Raw genomic sequence first — 16,042 nt, forward strand, 5'->3', positions numbered from 1 at the left:
TTAAGTCAAATGAAATGTAGTAGGCTTGGTATAGGAATTTATACAGCTGATGGCTCTAAGTCTTTCAGACTACCCGACATATGGATAAACCATGCACAGATTTAGCAGGTCTGTCTTTATGTTAAAACGTATACGTGATAAAAATATATGACTGAAGAGAATTTCTGCGGTTAGCGCTGTTTCATTCTGAAATGCTCCGAGACATTCAATAAAATTACATTTATTTTCAGAGGATATTCACAATGAATCGATAACCCTTTTTTCCAGAGAGTTTTTGCATATATTTCTCTACCATTATGCAATAGACTTGCAACCATTTTTGCCGGTGCAGGTGTTGTTTATTAAAAGGAGCATAGTCATTGCAGGTGTATATTAGACATTAGCTGAACGTAAAGATATTAGCAAAAAGTGCCTTCTGACTGGCATTTTTATATTTTTACGTCTCGGAGGGCTCTGTAAAGGCAGATGCTAGGCTGCACACCAAGAAAGGGTTTCAGCCCCAATCAGTCAGAGCCCATTTGTCCATCCCTCGTCAGCGAGTCTCATTTAGTCTCTCTGGGAAAAAGAGGAATATAGTTTTCTAGAATCAAAAGTTATCTTTAAATGTTTTTAGAAGTATAGTCAAGGAGTAAGGATGTTTTAATTTCTGATTTTCCAGCTCATGGGTCATATTTGACCAACTGCTTTCAGCAGAAGACATGCCACTTTGTTGAGCTATTTAGGAATCAAAAAGACTGTCTTAATTTAAAACAAGGAGCCTTTGTTTTAGTTGGTGACTGCCTTGTGAAATTTTTCAGTTCTCAGCGGGTTAACCAGGGAACAGGGGCAGAGTCATAATTGGCCTATTTAGAGTATTTTGCATGTGAATAGTGTGTTAGTGAAGCATTACTAAGTCTGTTGTGAGTGACATGGTGATTAGAATTTAGATTAGGGAAAACACATTCTGTACTTTATCAAGTACAGTAATTAGTTCAGTCAGTAAAAGTTGATTACAAGTAACGATAAAGTTAGATTTTTGGTACTTAATTTTAAAATTTCTTTATTAAATGGTAAATTTGTTCTTAATATAAATGGTAGTATCTACACCTGTTATATTGCGTATCAGAATAATTAAAAGAACAATGTGTTCAATGCAGAGTATAATCAGGGGATTTATATATTATGGGTAAGTTTCAACGTAGTTTATAGCAAATAGAACATTACTCAGGAAATTGTTCTTCTGTCATAGTCTCTTAAAGATTTATAATTTTTCTTATAGCGTGGGTCAGATAATGTTTGCTGTTGTTTCATAGAAACCATAGTCCTTTTGTAGCTGAGAAAACGTTGCGTTTACTGGGATGCATCTTGTTAGTTAATGGTACAGGCATAAAATGGATATATTGAAAGTCCTTTGCTGCTGCTAGTGCTGCTGCTATACAATAGCGTTAATTGTTTTTGGTTTTCTGAGGTGCTTTTTTTTCTGATAGCATTGCAAAAAATATTAATAATGTATAATTTCATTTTCACGTTTTAATCACATATTATGTACAGCCTGCTGTGCAGATTTTTATATTGCAAAACCTGATATATTTAATTCACAGATAGGAATTTTTCCTTGCACGGGGATAGACAATGAAGCTGTTTCATGCACACTGAAGCAACCGCTCTATCAACAGCAGGATTTTTTTTTTTTGTTTAAGTTTTATTATTGTTAAATCCGTGCAGTTAACTGTCTTGTTTGCAGTGAAGAAACTAAATTACCTTCAAATATATTAACAGAGCTCCAAAAGTTTTTAAAACACTGATTGCATTTGAATAAGTAGGCAATAAGTCTCCTTTAAATGTAAATAATCGTATTTTAAATTAATTACTTTGTGTTTTCCAAGTAAAGGAAGAGAGGCTCAACTGGAAATTTTTGTAATGTCTCCTTTAAAGATTTGGCAGGTTCTTGTTTCCATGTTTCGGTTGCTTATGAAGGTTTCTTTGCTGTGTTATTTTTAGGAATGAGAAATAGCTAATGATGAGGAAAGTCGGATTTAACATGCACACGCACACACGTATATATTTTTAATCTTTTAGCAAAGTCTCCTTGGAGGTGACATGGATATTGGCAACCCAGGAGCGCTCTCCCCCACTAAGCCTGGCTCCCAGTACTATCAGTATTCTAGCAATAACCCCCGGCGGAGGCCTCTCCACAGCACCTCTATGGGTGAGTGACTTTGTGTTCAACCTTTTTTTTCCATTTCAACAAATAATTGGAGTTTCGTCCTGTTTAGCAATACTTTGAAATAAATACAATAAGTGGCAGAGTGTATGTGTACGCCGCCAGGACTCTCGGAGGGGTTTATTTAACGTTAGCTGATTGTTCCTCTCTGTCCTCTTTGTTGAGCACGCAAGGAGCCTTAAAAAATCGCATTTTCAAAGCAAATCCGTGTAAGGCAAAAACAAAGGCCCTAACACTGGAGATCAAAATATGAACAATTTTCCAGCATTTTGCTGTTGGACGTAAGAGCGGTGGCATCCGCTCGGTGTTACCAAAACTGCTGCAAGCCTGGCGTGAGACGGCGGGCAGGGCGATTAGCAGCTGGCTCTCTTAGAAAATATCTGTGCACAAAAAAAAAAAAAGCGCCTGTCTTACGAAGACACCGTTTTGTCTTTTTACAGAAGTACAAACAAAGAAAGTTCGAAAAGTTCCTCCAGGTTTGCCATCTTCAGTAAGTACCGCTCGTCTGCTCGCTCGCTTGCGATCGCGGTGGCTTTGTTCGGTTGCAGGCAGATAGAAACGAACCCGCTCCCGGGCTCGCAGAGCGCTTGGCGCTAGAGGCAGAGGACAAGGTAAGGAGAGTTAAAAAATCTCGCCGCTTGTCCCGACTTGGAAGTGATTAATTGCACGGTGGGGACGAGCGTGTGTTGCCCATGTGGATTTTCAGCGGCGGACGCCGAAGAGCTGGCGCGGGTGGCGCGTACCTGCGCGGGGCGAGCGTCCCTTCCGCGTGCCGGTTAGCTTTTTTGTCGGGCTGATGATGATTTATGGCTTTGCATGTTCAGAGAGATGCGCGGAGAGGATTTATGAGAAATTTCCGTGGGTCTCAGCCCGGGATGCGGGGCGAACGGCTTCGTTTTCACGCGAGGTCTCTGAGCGGTGGTACCTGCGGCAGAAGCTGGCTGGGGTGAGCCCAGGTGTCAACCGCTGGGATCCAGCTGCTGCCAGAGGCATTGTGGGTTGCTCAAGCAATAACGACAGAGCTGGTAATTACCCAGGGTTTGGCCTGATGTTTTAGAGAATATCCCCGATACCTCTTTGTAAGGAGGGTTACGGGTGCCACCCAGCTACGCCGGGCATGCTTTTCAGCATTTATCGTGAAATCTTCCCATCGTGCAGTCAGAAGTTGGTGTTTCTCTTTGGTGGGGTGAAGTCCTTTGTTTCGTGATCCAACTAATGATTCTATTAATTTTCATTTTTTCATCTTGGTGTAAAATAGTTCTGTTTTTTTTCCTGAAAAAGCTGTACCAAGGTGCATTACGTCTTTTGAGAGCATTTACTTTTAAATCCATTACAACATGTAGAAAATAGCGGTTTTAAAAGAAATTGTACGACATTTCAGTAAATACAGCATGAAGAGTAGTGTGGCTAAAGAGTGCATTTTATCCTAGTATTTTTATTCCCATTTTTTCTCTGCCATTGCTTTAAAAATACATAATACATATTTTCGTATCAATATCTGCAAACAGAAAACAAATCACTCAAGAGGAGAGAGCTTCCCTTTCATACCTGATAACTCTATTTGTTTTATCTCTAAATCTGGTTATTAGGAGGAGCTGAGTGGCAATCAATCTTGCAGAATATATAACAAATTGGCATGTTAATCTCAGATGGGTTTTATGTTTTTGCCATAAATCCACGTAAATTTGCAGTTTGCAAACTAGCATACTTTTAAAGCTTCAGTTATTGCAGTGACTGTGCTAAACGGTAGTTTCATTACTGGTCACTTTATAAATAATACAATTTTAATCTGAAAGAGAAAAACACGTACGAGCATCCTAATTTAATCGCACGGATTGTCATAATCTTTATAACGTTAAACAAATGCAAACATAAGTCTTTTTTGTAAGTTGCTGAAATATGGAAATTCTCAAATGCAAGTTTCCAGTGAAGTAATAATACTATTTTTTTTTAATTAAAAATAAGTTCCCACACGTGTCTTTTAAATTTATTTCACTATGTGTTTTTTGGTTTGGGTTTTTATTGGACTTCTTTACAGCAATAGCTAATATCCTCCCCAAAGGTTTTTACGAGTACTATTATGCTTGAAGTTAGAGGTGGATTTAATTTAGATGAAACTTTAGCTTTTAATAGTTTTTCTGACAGCTTCACGTGATATATCCCTCCCAGCTCTTTACAGTCGGAGGCAAGGCTGCGCATAGTAGGGGTAAGGCAGAGCCACCGGCGCGCTGTGAGGCACCGCGCTGCAGGACGTGGCGCCCCGTTCTGCCCCGTTCTGCCCGCTCCCGGCACCCGCCGGCAGCGACTTCGGCAGCTAGTTGTGATAGCTCAGGAATTGTGCCGGGCTTTTGTGTAGTCATTTGCAGGGGAAAAAAAAAAAAAAAATCCACCCCAACCCTGCGTTTTTTATGTTTTGAAATACTGCTCTGTAGACGGGTGACCATCTCAGGACATTTGCAGGGATATTTTTGCATCCGTGTTATAAAAGGTGCTTTCAGTAAAATGGTACCTGCGATCTGCCCTCCCTGCGCGGGGAAGAGTGGCAGCGTTTCTGTTGGAAATGTCAGCGCGCAGGGGTTTATAACTGCTGCAAAAGTTTTTTATGGATTGCTCCTTGCTTCGAAAGAATGAAAGGCAATTTGTGTTTGTTGCAGATTAGACTCAAATGTGTGCTTCCTTTAGTTTTTTGTGAATACAGTTGTTGTACTGAATGGAAATAACTTCTACAGCTCAGTACTCTCAACTATTTTAACAGTATTTTTATTTTTAAGTGAAATTATCTCAAAGTAGAATATGCAGTTTAAATACTTCAAATTATTTCAATGAGCTGTACAATTTATTAGAAAATAAAATACAAAACGGTATTCTTGAGTATTTTAATCACCCACAGCTCTATCTTCCAGGAATAAGTAAATTAAAATACAAGTCCAGTAGTGTGAATACAAGAATAGTGTGGTTCTGAAGGAGATACGGCCTTTTTTAAGTGATCATACAGATAGGTGTGTGCGTCTTGTTGTCTTCATGTATCATGAATCATACATTTCATTTGGAATAATACTGCTTTAGAAGGAGCACCTAGGTGTCTCAAACAGAACAAATATCTTATAAAAGGTCGGATTATATTTAGGTTATGGATTGTGTCACACTGAATTGCCAGGATTTATGATGCTGAATGAAGTATATGCATTTATAAGCTGACTAACTAGATTATAATATACTTAGTTGATAGGGTGGAAATATAGCTGTATTTCTCTTAAAATATGTATATTAACTTGTTCTCAATGTGATTTATGCAGTGGATATGGAGATTAATGCAGCAGCGTTTGTGCAAGCAGTAATTGTTGATTAATTCATAAGTAGTCCTACAAAAATTTCAATGATAAATGGTAATAAATATGTTGTATCAGCTCCCCTTTATTATAAGAAATGGCTACAAGTTTGGAAAACAAAGTAAATTGAACTGTGGAAACAATCAGGGTTTAAAACCCAGCGCAGGTTGGAACTGCGTGGGGAGCGGGGGAGGCGAGACCCTCGGGGTGCGGGGAGGTGCCCCCCCGGGCAGGCTGCGACCGCCCTGCCCGCGCTGGAGCCCTGCGGCCGGTCTCAGCCGCAGCTCGTCACAGCAGTAAGAAACTGGAGACAGACCCGGAGCTGAGCTGGAACCGGACCCTTGAACTCCAGCAGCTTGGCCTGAACGAAGATGTGGGGCGGGGCGGGCTGCGTCCCCCACCAGCCCGCTGTGCCCGCCCGGCCGCCGCGGGGGCTCGGGGGGCTCTTCCGTGGCGCGCGTTGGGGTTGGCTTTGCCCGGCGTGCTCGCAGCCTCCCGCGTGGAGCTTCTCCCGCCTCTGGGGTTTCAGGAGTTCACGCTAATTTCAGGTGTCGTAACCCGAACGTGTCTGCCCACCCCAGCGTGATCTGCCGCTGCAGGCAGCGGGGCGGGGGGCCGGCTCCCCCCGGCTCTGCCTGCTCCGAGGGCACGCGTGGCCTCGCCGTACCCCGGGCTCCTGTCCGTGATATGATGGGACGTGACGTACTTCCTTGGACCTACGGACCCTATATAGTCTCTCTGGGGCAAGGGGTTTTACTGGGACCTTTCCATACTGGAGTTTCTGCCTTCAGTCAAGAGCCTGGGGAGCTCTGCTCCCGCTCGAGCTGTGCAGTGAGGTTCAGGGTATTTTGGATTGAGCCGACTGGAGATGAGATACAGGCATGACTATATTGGGAAAAACTGGATTTTTTCTGTTAAAACTAGATTTCCTTGTTTGAGCGCCCACATGCCTTTACTGAGCTATGCGATGGTAATGTTTTGTACCCAGGCTGGTGCATGGTGCGATCCGGATGGCTCCTCTGTACGATCACCTCCTCACCCTCAACTTCATCCTAAGGCTTTGCTCTTCTTTTAGTCTTTAACCTGCAGCCTTCATCCATTTTGGCTGCTGATAGTTTAATCACATCTGACCTTTTACATTAAGTGTTTGCCAAGTGATGTGACATTTTCTGCCTCTCTTATCTTGACCAGTAAGAGGTAGGAATGAGCAAGCTGTGCTGGTATGTACAGTTGGAAGCGTCTGTGAAGGAACAGGATATGGAATGGGAAGTCTTTGAGGGCAAAAGTGAGCAGAGAGGGAAGGACTTAGGTTGTAGAGGTGATGTTTGAGGGGTGTTTTTCCAGGAACTTGTATCATTCTGACTTCAGGCAGTCCACCCCAGTGGCACTGCGGCAGGAAAGTGGTGTCCGCCCAGATGTTGATTTCCAACAGGTAGCACCTGTAATGCAAAGCAATGTATTGAGGACAAAAAGAAAGCTCAGAAATGAAGCCTTCACAGAGAGCTTATGATGCACGGTACGAGTGCTTCATTGGCTTTCTTGGAGCAGGATTGCATGCTCCAGCAGAAGGAGGGCTTACCGAGACTGAGGCGGGAGCAGCTCAGAGGAGCACAAGTGGTGACATTGCCTTTGAGCCCCTTGCGTGGCCAAGGCAGGCTTTTCCCCTCTGAGAATGAGGATGGGTGCGTGAGCCCAGCAAGGGCCGTCTGCAGGCTTTCTGCATCTCAAGTTGCTATTCTTTGTGGCCGAGCTTTCCAGTAGCGTGCCTGGATGTAACAAATTGCTCAGCTCATGCATTTCCTCCATCACCAGTGCTTTTGCTTTTGGTATGATTATCATCTAGTAGACGTGCTATCAAGTACAGTCGTTGTGGCACAATATATTCATTTTCCATTTTCCTTCTCCGTGGATGCTCTTTTCCTTTACAACTGCACCAAGGCCTCCTGCTCCCTTAGCTCCACGGGAAGAGTGTATGGTTGCAGTTGTCTGATCCCCGTTTATGGCAGACCCGGGAGCTGTAACCCAAACTGAAATCCCACATCCTGCGCTGCCCCTGGAGAGAGGTGTTCAGGTTCTCAACCCGTGCCGATAAATGCAGCCCCTTCCCAGGGAGGATGAGAAACGCCGTGCTCTGTGGGCCAGTGCTGCTCGGTGCGGAGTCGGAGGTGCTGGCGTGAGCCGTGGGCTTGTTCCCGTGTCCTAGTGCTGGAGGGTGTCCAGCACCCACAGTTGAGCAGCCTTGTGGGAACAGGCTCTGCAGTCTGCTTCGTCTGCCGCAGGAGCACCTAAAGGAGCTCAGCGGTGTAACCCCGTGGTCTGGAGAGAAGTCGCAATCACAAACCCACAGGTTTTGCTGCCATAGCTCCATTGCCACCGCCGCACAGCAGCACGAACGCAGAGCTGGTTTGGGGACGCTTTAAGGGTGGGGGTTCGCATTATAGTAAGAGGTCCGGTCGGTATCTAGCGAAACGGGAGGATGGTGGCGGAGTTACTCCAGCTTGCACCCTGCTGATAGTAAACCCTGAGCGGGCGATGACGCAGTCCTTGTTTCACAGTGTACATCCAGCTGTATTGAGCTGTATTCCCTGAATCCTGTGTGCCGGCCACTGTGGGGGCAGCAGCGAGGGTGATGTTTGGGGGGTCCGGGCTTCCCCGAAGGGTGGCTTTCCTGGCGGTCCCCTGCTGGGACCCCCACGGAGGTGTTCCACCCCATGCATGGTTCCTCATGTCTCCTTGAGCAGAGGTGGGGCGTCCTCGAGCATCCCCCATCCCCGGGACTGGCTGCAGTGAAATGAAAGAGCAAAAGCCGTGGCTGTACCAGCAGCCCTGGCCTGGCCCTGGCGTAGTCGTTCCATGCGACAGAGACCGTTCAGCCAGCGGTCACGGTCATGTCTTTCTGGTTTCCAAGGTTAATTCACTCTTACGAGAACCAACAGCTTTAAAATAAATAAAAGGCTTAAAAATGGAGGAAAGAGGAGGAGCTGACAGCTCCTCAGGTTGAACCATCTCCTTGGAAGCTGTGTCTGTAGGAGCCCTTGGGGAAGATGGGTGACCTCCTGCTAGGGAATGGGGCTTGGGGCTCAGCTCCCTCCTCTGCCAGGGGCTTCATCTCTGCCCGCCACACACACTTCACCCTTTGTTCGTCAGATAAATGCACGTGGGCTCGGGGTGAAGGAACCGGGTCTGGCAGTAGGAGCTGAGCTGCACCAAGGAGCAGGATTGCCATCACAGCCTGGACAGTCATCGCACGTTATTTTAAATGTAGATCCTGAGAGAGTTCTTGTGGGGAAGATGTTACAGCCAGAATAAGGAGTGGGAGAAGTCAAATGTCATCTCAGTTGTGTTAAAAGAGAAGAAAGGAACTGAAAAGTTAATTGATTTTGTTGATGATCCAGCAGGTAAAATCTCCCGAGCCTCAGTTTTAATGGCAAGAGCCTCTTTCTTCATCTTCATTTAAGGTGTCCCCTCTTAGACTGGAGACATCTCTCTGCACTCGCTGTTGTGTGTATTTACAAGCGCACCAGCTCTGACCTTGCTAGCCAGACAGATAAGGAAATGTATGACTCAGTTGTACATCCTAAGGAAACACCTGCTTGGTTCCAAAAATCAAGAAAAGAGAAATACTACTGAGATGCCACCTGGAGTTTTTCCACAGCTTTATTCTGATTTCCACGGGAGAAGCCTTGATAATTTTGCTGGGAGGTGAGGAAGCACTGCTTGTGCTTTTTGTGCAGACTTCGCAGACTTCCTACCTCAAGTGAAAAAAACACAACCGTACGAATTTCCCTTCAAACATCCAACTTAAATGGGAGTTTTCCAAAACAAATACAATGTCCCCGTCTTTCCCTGTGCCACCTGCCATAACAGAAAATCGGCCAGTCCTGGGACGCCGTGGTGGTCATTGCTGCCAGCGTCTTTGGGGACATTTCTCCACACTGGACCTGTTGGGTGCTTTGGAGCTTCCCGGGGTTCAGCAGTGGGTTGGGGGTTGTCACCCACCGGAGACATGCCGGAGCACTCCAGCTGCCAACGGCACTGGGGCAGCGGTGCGGCGCCTGCCTGGTGGGGGGATCCCGGTCTGGGGGTCTTTGAGGACCAGTGACACGGGGCGAAGCCTCCTTGGGACAGAACTGACCGTCTTGGCGATAGGCATCCAAGGACAGCAGGGTAAAATGGGGGTGAAAACTTGGAGGCAGCTCACTGGGACCCGGCTAACAACTGCGCCAAGTGAGAGGGAGCGAGGTAGGAGCTGGATGGAGGAGTGGATAGAGGAACTGATTTTATAATTTTATCATAATGTTTTAGTATAATTCAGTGACTTCCAAGGTCTGAGAGCCTACAGAGGTGAGACCGGACCCGCGTAATGCACTGTGACGTGCTTGCAGTAGGGTACTTGGCTTTCCGCTGCCTCCCGGCAGCCCATACGTTCTCCCGAAGTCCCACTCCCTCTTCCCGGGGCGCTGCCCGGGGCTCCCACCAGGGATGGGGCTGGCGCACGCTCGCTCGCCGCGTTATCGGGCTGACAAGATCCTCTTCATCCGGTGGCCCCAGGGGAAGCAGCCTGGCTAACATCCCTCCTCACCCTTCTGGCCAGCCATGTAAATCATACTGCATTACGATTTGGGGTTTTTCCATATTAAAATTAGAACCTGATTAAAGTCCACGCAGCTTTTTTTTTTTCAGTTAGAGCAAAGCTCTGCGTTTTGCTTTAAAGTAAATAAATAAATTTGGAAATGCAGCTTTAGCACAGAGCAAATGAAGTCAAACCAAGGAAATGATAAAATCTACTGTACAGGGGTGAGGTGATCGGTTAAAAGACCTTCTATTGCAAATCGTACCTGAAATCCCTCCTGAAGGACTAAGGAGTCATTTTGCAGACAAAGTGCTGTGGTGGTGTTGTTTTAAAACAGATAAAAGGTAGAGGAAATGCAGATTAAAATGGCTTAGTTTTTAGTTTTTAATGAATTGCAGGGGATATCTTCAACATGAAAAAGCAATTAGAAAGGGATGGTCCGATGTGTGTTTTTCTTAGGCCTTGGCCGTATGTTATATTTAAAGGTAAAACCTGTACTGCAAAATTCACACACGTCTAAATGTTTAACTGTTTTGGACTCCCAAAAAAATACAATCCAGTACTGAATAGTTCTGGCCCATTCTTAGCAGCTGGTAGCAGAGGTGTGGGATTAGTGGGGGTTTTTTGTTTAGCTTGAGCAGAGACTCCCTCTTCAGAGTACTGGAGGTAGTGCAGAAGGCACTCAGTCTTCATGGACTCAAGGTTTTGGCCAACAAATCCAGATGATTTCTGAGTGCCTGCGAAAAGGGCAAAATGAGACACAGTAGATACTCAGCAGTATTTTTAAGGCAGTTCTTTAAAAATTGCTTTTTTTGGGCAGTGCAGCGTTTATTCCTCTGCACAGCTAGGATGGTGCCGGTGCCCGAGGAGCAGAACCTGCTTACGGGGATTTTGGTTTGTTCTTTGGGATGAAGCATGCCCCGCGTGCCTAAGTCTGATGTCTTTTGTCCCCTCCAAACTTGACGCACATTTTTGATTTAAACTTTTCATCAGTCTATCTACTTGCATATGCTGAGCGTCACTACTGGAGGGTTCTCGGTAGAACAAAAGGAAAACCAGTGATGTGCAGTTTTGCCAGCGGTGACTCTGCAGCTGGAGGAGCTGCTGCAGCCCTGGCCGGGGAGCCAGTCCTGCCTGCGCCCCACTGAGCCCCGCATCTCGGCTGCCTGTTTACTCCCTTCTCCAAGGATCGGTCAGAAAATACATTTTATTCAGCAAATAAATGTAAAAATACATGGCGATTTCATGTCCCGCCTTCAATCATTTTCTTTGTATAGCTATGTAATTTGTAATTCTTTTTTCATTTGGGAAGTAAGCCGAGTTTCACAAGTGCAAAACTCAGCACTTAATTTTTCTGTTTGAACTTGAGGATAATTGTTAGGAAAAGGCATTTATAGTTAAAAAAAAAATCTCTGTGCAGCAATTTGATTTTGTAGCTTTACTATAAATATTATCTGTAGATTGTATTCATTACAAGCAGTGCAGCGCCTTCAGATCTCCGATTAGCACAGTTCAGCATTTAAGATATAAGCATTTAAATCCTGTCTTGTCTCAGGCCTTTCCAATGTGGTTTTAGGAAAGGATGGCTTCTGGGGCTGGGGATTTATTTATTTGATCTCATTTGCTTTAAGTTTCTTTTCCGTTTCAGAACGGATTGGACGTGGGGTCAGGGTGGGGAGAGTGATGCAGCGTGCAGAGGGGAGAGCAGGACGTTAATGACGAAGTTATCTACGGAAGTTGAAGATACTCCGTCAAGATTGATAAGCTTGCACTCTGACTGGAGTGCATTTGTTAACACCGTCTCTGTATTTTATCAAAGGGACATTAATTTTTGCTCTGAAGTATTTTTTGCCTTTACACTGAAGCGGTAAATGAGCAAAAAAATCAACATAGCGAAAATATAGAAAAAAAATTGCATAAAGAGCTCCAATAACTATTAACGTTGTTAAATGCATAGCAAAGCTCCCCTGACAGTTTCTTGGCACAAAACCTAGGAGGCCTACAATGGCTGGTTGTTTTTTTATTGTTATTTTATTTTCAATGGCACACAGCGCCTTTCGACAGGCCAAACAAGCGGTCAAAGTCAGCGCCTGAGCGGAGGGGACACTGCAGCAGCCCCGGCGCGGTTTTAGACCCACAAATGCGTGTTGCGTTCTGCTCGCCAAAGCTTCAGCCCCACGGGCACCTCCAGGAGAACGGGACGGGCCGTCCTGCCCTGCTTGCTCTCCCCACCGAGCTTCTGCTGGGCTGCGGTCACCCACTCTCCTGCTGGAAATCCCTCCAAAGACCGCAAGAACACCCTCTTCTCAAGTCCTGGGGGGGCTCCTTTCAGCCGTGCCGATGCTCTGAGATGTTACACGCTCACGTTTGTCGGCGCTGCATATTTAATGCGTACAGATGTAACGCAGACGGGTTTAATCTCTGGCTCTGCAAAGGCGCACGCAGGTGCCCGGGGTGGTTCCCGGGGGTCCGCAGCGGGCCACGGCCACAGGAGCCCTCCCGGACCCAGCGCCCACCCACCCACAACGTTGAAGGGCGCGGACGGCTCGGCGATGGGCGTTTCACCAATGCCATCCTCTCGCTACGCCGTAAACAAGAAAAGGCTCAAAGGCTCCCGTATTTGCCGCTTTTCTGGCAAATAATAGAATTGAATATTTTCGGCACCTCAAAGACCCGTGCCGTCGGTAGCCGTCGTGTGTTATGGCATCACCCAGCACCGCGGCGAGACCCCCGAGCTGGGGAGCGCGTGGCCCCGCTCCGGAGCGCGAGGGGCTGCGGTAACTTGGGTTTTTTGAGCTAGGTTTGCGTATTGCAGACGATCTGACTGCGTTTCCAGATGAGAACATCTTTTCCCTGCCAAAGGCAAGCCACGAAGTGACAAGGCAAAGTTAAATCGCTTGGTCCGAGTCCAGTTTGGCGGAGCCAGCCCTTCCCGGCGTGGCGGGCGCTGAGCCGGGACTGGGACCGGGACCGGGACCGGGCTGGGGCAGGTCCGGAGCCGGCAGCCCTCCCTTGTTGTCATTGCCACCTGGTGGAGTACAAAGGATATTGGTTTTCAGCAAACTCGCCTTTAATTTTGGCTCTTTTATTGCAACCACACTTTGGCAATAGTGTGCGAGAGTCCTTAACCAAAAAGATCCTCTCGTTTGCTCTGCAACACCTCATTTCTCCGCTCACAGTTCATTTATGATTCTGATGAGAGTGTTTTTTCAGGAAACACACATTTCACTTTTTGACCTAGGAGCATCTGTTAGAATTTTTTTTAATACTACTTTGGCATTCTGGAAGTGTTAATGTCTTTCATATCTGTTTAATGCTATTTAGGGATATTTATGATCACCTCTTGGTTACTTGGGGTAAAGTGTGTTGCAATTTTTTTCAAACAGACAGGAAAGCATTCATATGAGGAAACAGATTGCTTTAAACATGTGCTTCCTGTGACAGTAAAAAGAACAAATTAGATTTAACACTGTGTAATGAATGCATAAATGTGTACGTTTAAGCTTTTAAAAGCCTTACATTTGGTTCTGGCCTAAACAAAAATCGAGAATCACCTATCAAGGCACAACAAAGTAGATTTAAATACGTACAGCCAAGCCGGTTCGTATTTTCAAAGCGATCTGCCTGCCGTTTTCCGTTCCAGTCTAGACTTTTTCCCCTTAAATTGAGTGAATGTGATCTTTGGATGCTCTTGCCTGATCTAAAAGCGCTCTGCATCCATGAGCCACAGAAGGACGAAGAGCTCATGCGACCGCACTGATGGAAATTGAGGAAGGGCTCACCCCTTCCATGAGGACCGACCTCACCGGGGCTGCAGGGCTACGCGCCGTCCCACCCGGCGGGCGGAAGAAGCGGCTCCCGCGAGGACCCGCGCCGGCCTCCGGGGTCCCTCGGGATCCCGTCCCCCAGGACACCCGACCCCCCCGGGACACCCGGCACCCCGGGGGCTCACGCCGGAGCTCCCGGGGACGGCGGTCCGGGCGAGGGGCCGCGGGCGCGCTGCCGCCAGCGTGGCCGAACCGGAGCGGCGGACGCCAACAGCCTCTTCTGGCGCTGGCCCATGGCGGGGCTGATGGCCTTTGGGTTTTTTGGAGGCAAAAAAACCCCAAGGAAACGGTGAGAGTTCACCGGGCCGGGAAATGGCCTGGAAGTACTGGCTGTGCTTTCCTCCGTCTTTGACCTGTGCCTCATTTTTTTGGCTACGCTGGCTGCTCCAGCTTAGTCTCAGAGCCACGTACAGAGCTCAGAATATGACGGAACTCTCCCTGGAAACACGACTGCAAGGAAATTCTGGCACATGAAACGTGTGCCTTAACAGATACCTTCAAAATGCAAACAATGGCATAATATATACTTAATTATTGTTCTTTACTTACCTACTAGGGGGTAGAAACTATTTCGAATCATAGCTGTAGCAATTCTCCAGGAAACACTCTAAATGTCTGCTTCTTGTTTGCATCCTTGTTTTTGTTTGAAGATGCATCTGGAAAAGAAGTAGAGGCAGTTTCTGTCCGCCTTCACCGAATTGGTTCCCTCACACCTCTTATTTTTAATCTTTCCGGAAGATTTCTTAAACATAAAACCTACTCAGGTGAAAACAGAGCGTGGGGTTTTGTGTCACTGACCGTCAGAGTGCTTCCCAGTGCAGAGTGAGGGTGTGGGGTATCGGCTGGTGCTAAAATAGACTTGGATTCGGCACACGCGCGTCCACAAATGGAGCAAAATGCCAGAAAGATGACCGGTTTGTGCCGAGCCTGAATTTTTTTGCAGGCTGTGGGAGTTCGGTCTAGAATACAGTTTGTTTGATAATTAGTGCACATCTCCTAAGACTTCCAGCGATTCGTGTTTAACCTTTCTGCCACCACGTTCTGACATAAAATTAACGCACCTTTTATCATTCTCCGGTATTTAAGTAAATATTTTTGAACCATCTCCGTGCAACAGGTTTCCAAAGATTTAAAGTATGCCGCAGGTTTCCAAAAAACTTCATTTTTTCTTATATTTTAAATGTTCTGTTTGTGCAAAATTTTGAGAATCACCATAAGGGCTTCTTTGCATTTTTAATTTAGTAACTAACATATGAATAAATTTGCATATTAATTAGTTGCAGATTAAATCATGCATACATAATTGCCTCCTTACTGTGTTTAATGTTTGTCAAAATCTCCAGCCTGGTTTGATGGATGTCGTATGAAAGATTACAATTTGATGTACCCTTGGAAGTATTTACACCAATAATGCAGGATTCTTAATAGCAGAATTCTCTAGTTATATACAGTTTCTAATAAACATGTAAGATAGGTGCATGTCCCTTTTGACTAGATTTTTTCCTTGCACCAAGTCATTTACTATTCATAATCATTAATGCATCTCCTAATTATACAGCATATGTCTGTTAACCACTTCATTGCCAGTCTTTGGGCTGCAGCGCCTGAATTTTTAGTACAAGTTGTGTTATTTGAGAGGCTATTCCCGAATTGTTTTGCCTCCGACCCGAGCCACCACTTCAGGTTTTCCTCGCCCGCGAGATCTGGAGGAAGAGTTTAAAATGCAAGGTACATTTTGCGGTTTATTATCGAGGTTGGAGAAACGAGCTGCGCTTAATTCATGGCTGAAGGCTTCTCTGCTGTGGCTACTGCGGTAAATAACCAAGGACGTTCCAAGTGCAAAAATACCGTCTACCAAAACCGTCACGAGCGTCGTGCCGAGCCGAGCCTCGAATCCCGCGGGGGGCGGGCAGGGAAGCCGGGGCTGGTGCGGCGGCGGCAGGCTGGGCTGCCGGGGGGACGGCGTGGCCCCTGCCCGCGGCCGCCCCTCGTGCTGGGCTCCGCGTGGCAGGGGGAGCTCCCGGGGGCCGTCGCTTCGCCTTTCCAGCGGGCCGGCACGGCGCCTGGACGCCAGGGGTGGCCGGCCTCCAGAGACGTGTTGGAAATCTGG

The 16,042-nt window shown here is 46.4% G+C and overlaps 1 protein-coding gene across 12 annotated transcripts in view; it reads left to right on the forward strand.

Moving 5' to 3' along the window:
- TCF4 (transcription factor 4) overlaps positions 1-16,042 on the forward strand; it is a 246,882-nt gene that overhangs the window by 146,985 nt on the left and 83,855 nt on the right. For 10 of the 12 annotated variants that reach the window (XM_075020177.1, XM_075020178.1, XM_075020179.1 and 7 more), the window contains 2 exons: positions 2,059-2,188; positions 2,644-2,693. The exons of the other annotated variants lie outside the window; for them this stretch is intronic. In XM_075020177.1, the coding sequence (XP_074876278.1) occupies positions 2,059-2,188; positions 2,644-2,693 (180 nt within the window). The remainder of the gene's footprint in view (positions 1-2,058; positions 2,189-2,643; positions 2,694-16,042) is intronic. 12 annotated transcript variants of the gene reach the window in all.

This window comes from Buteo buteo, chromosome Z (assembly GCF_964188355.1).
Source record: "Buteo buteo chromosome Z, bButBut1.hap1.1, whole genome shotgun sequence".
Taxonomy (NCBI): domain Eukaryota; kingdom Metazoa; phylum Chordata; class Aves; order Accipitriformes; family Accipitridae; genus Buteo; species Buteo buteo.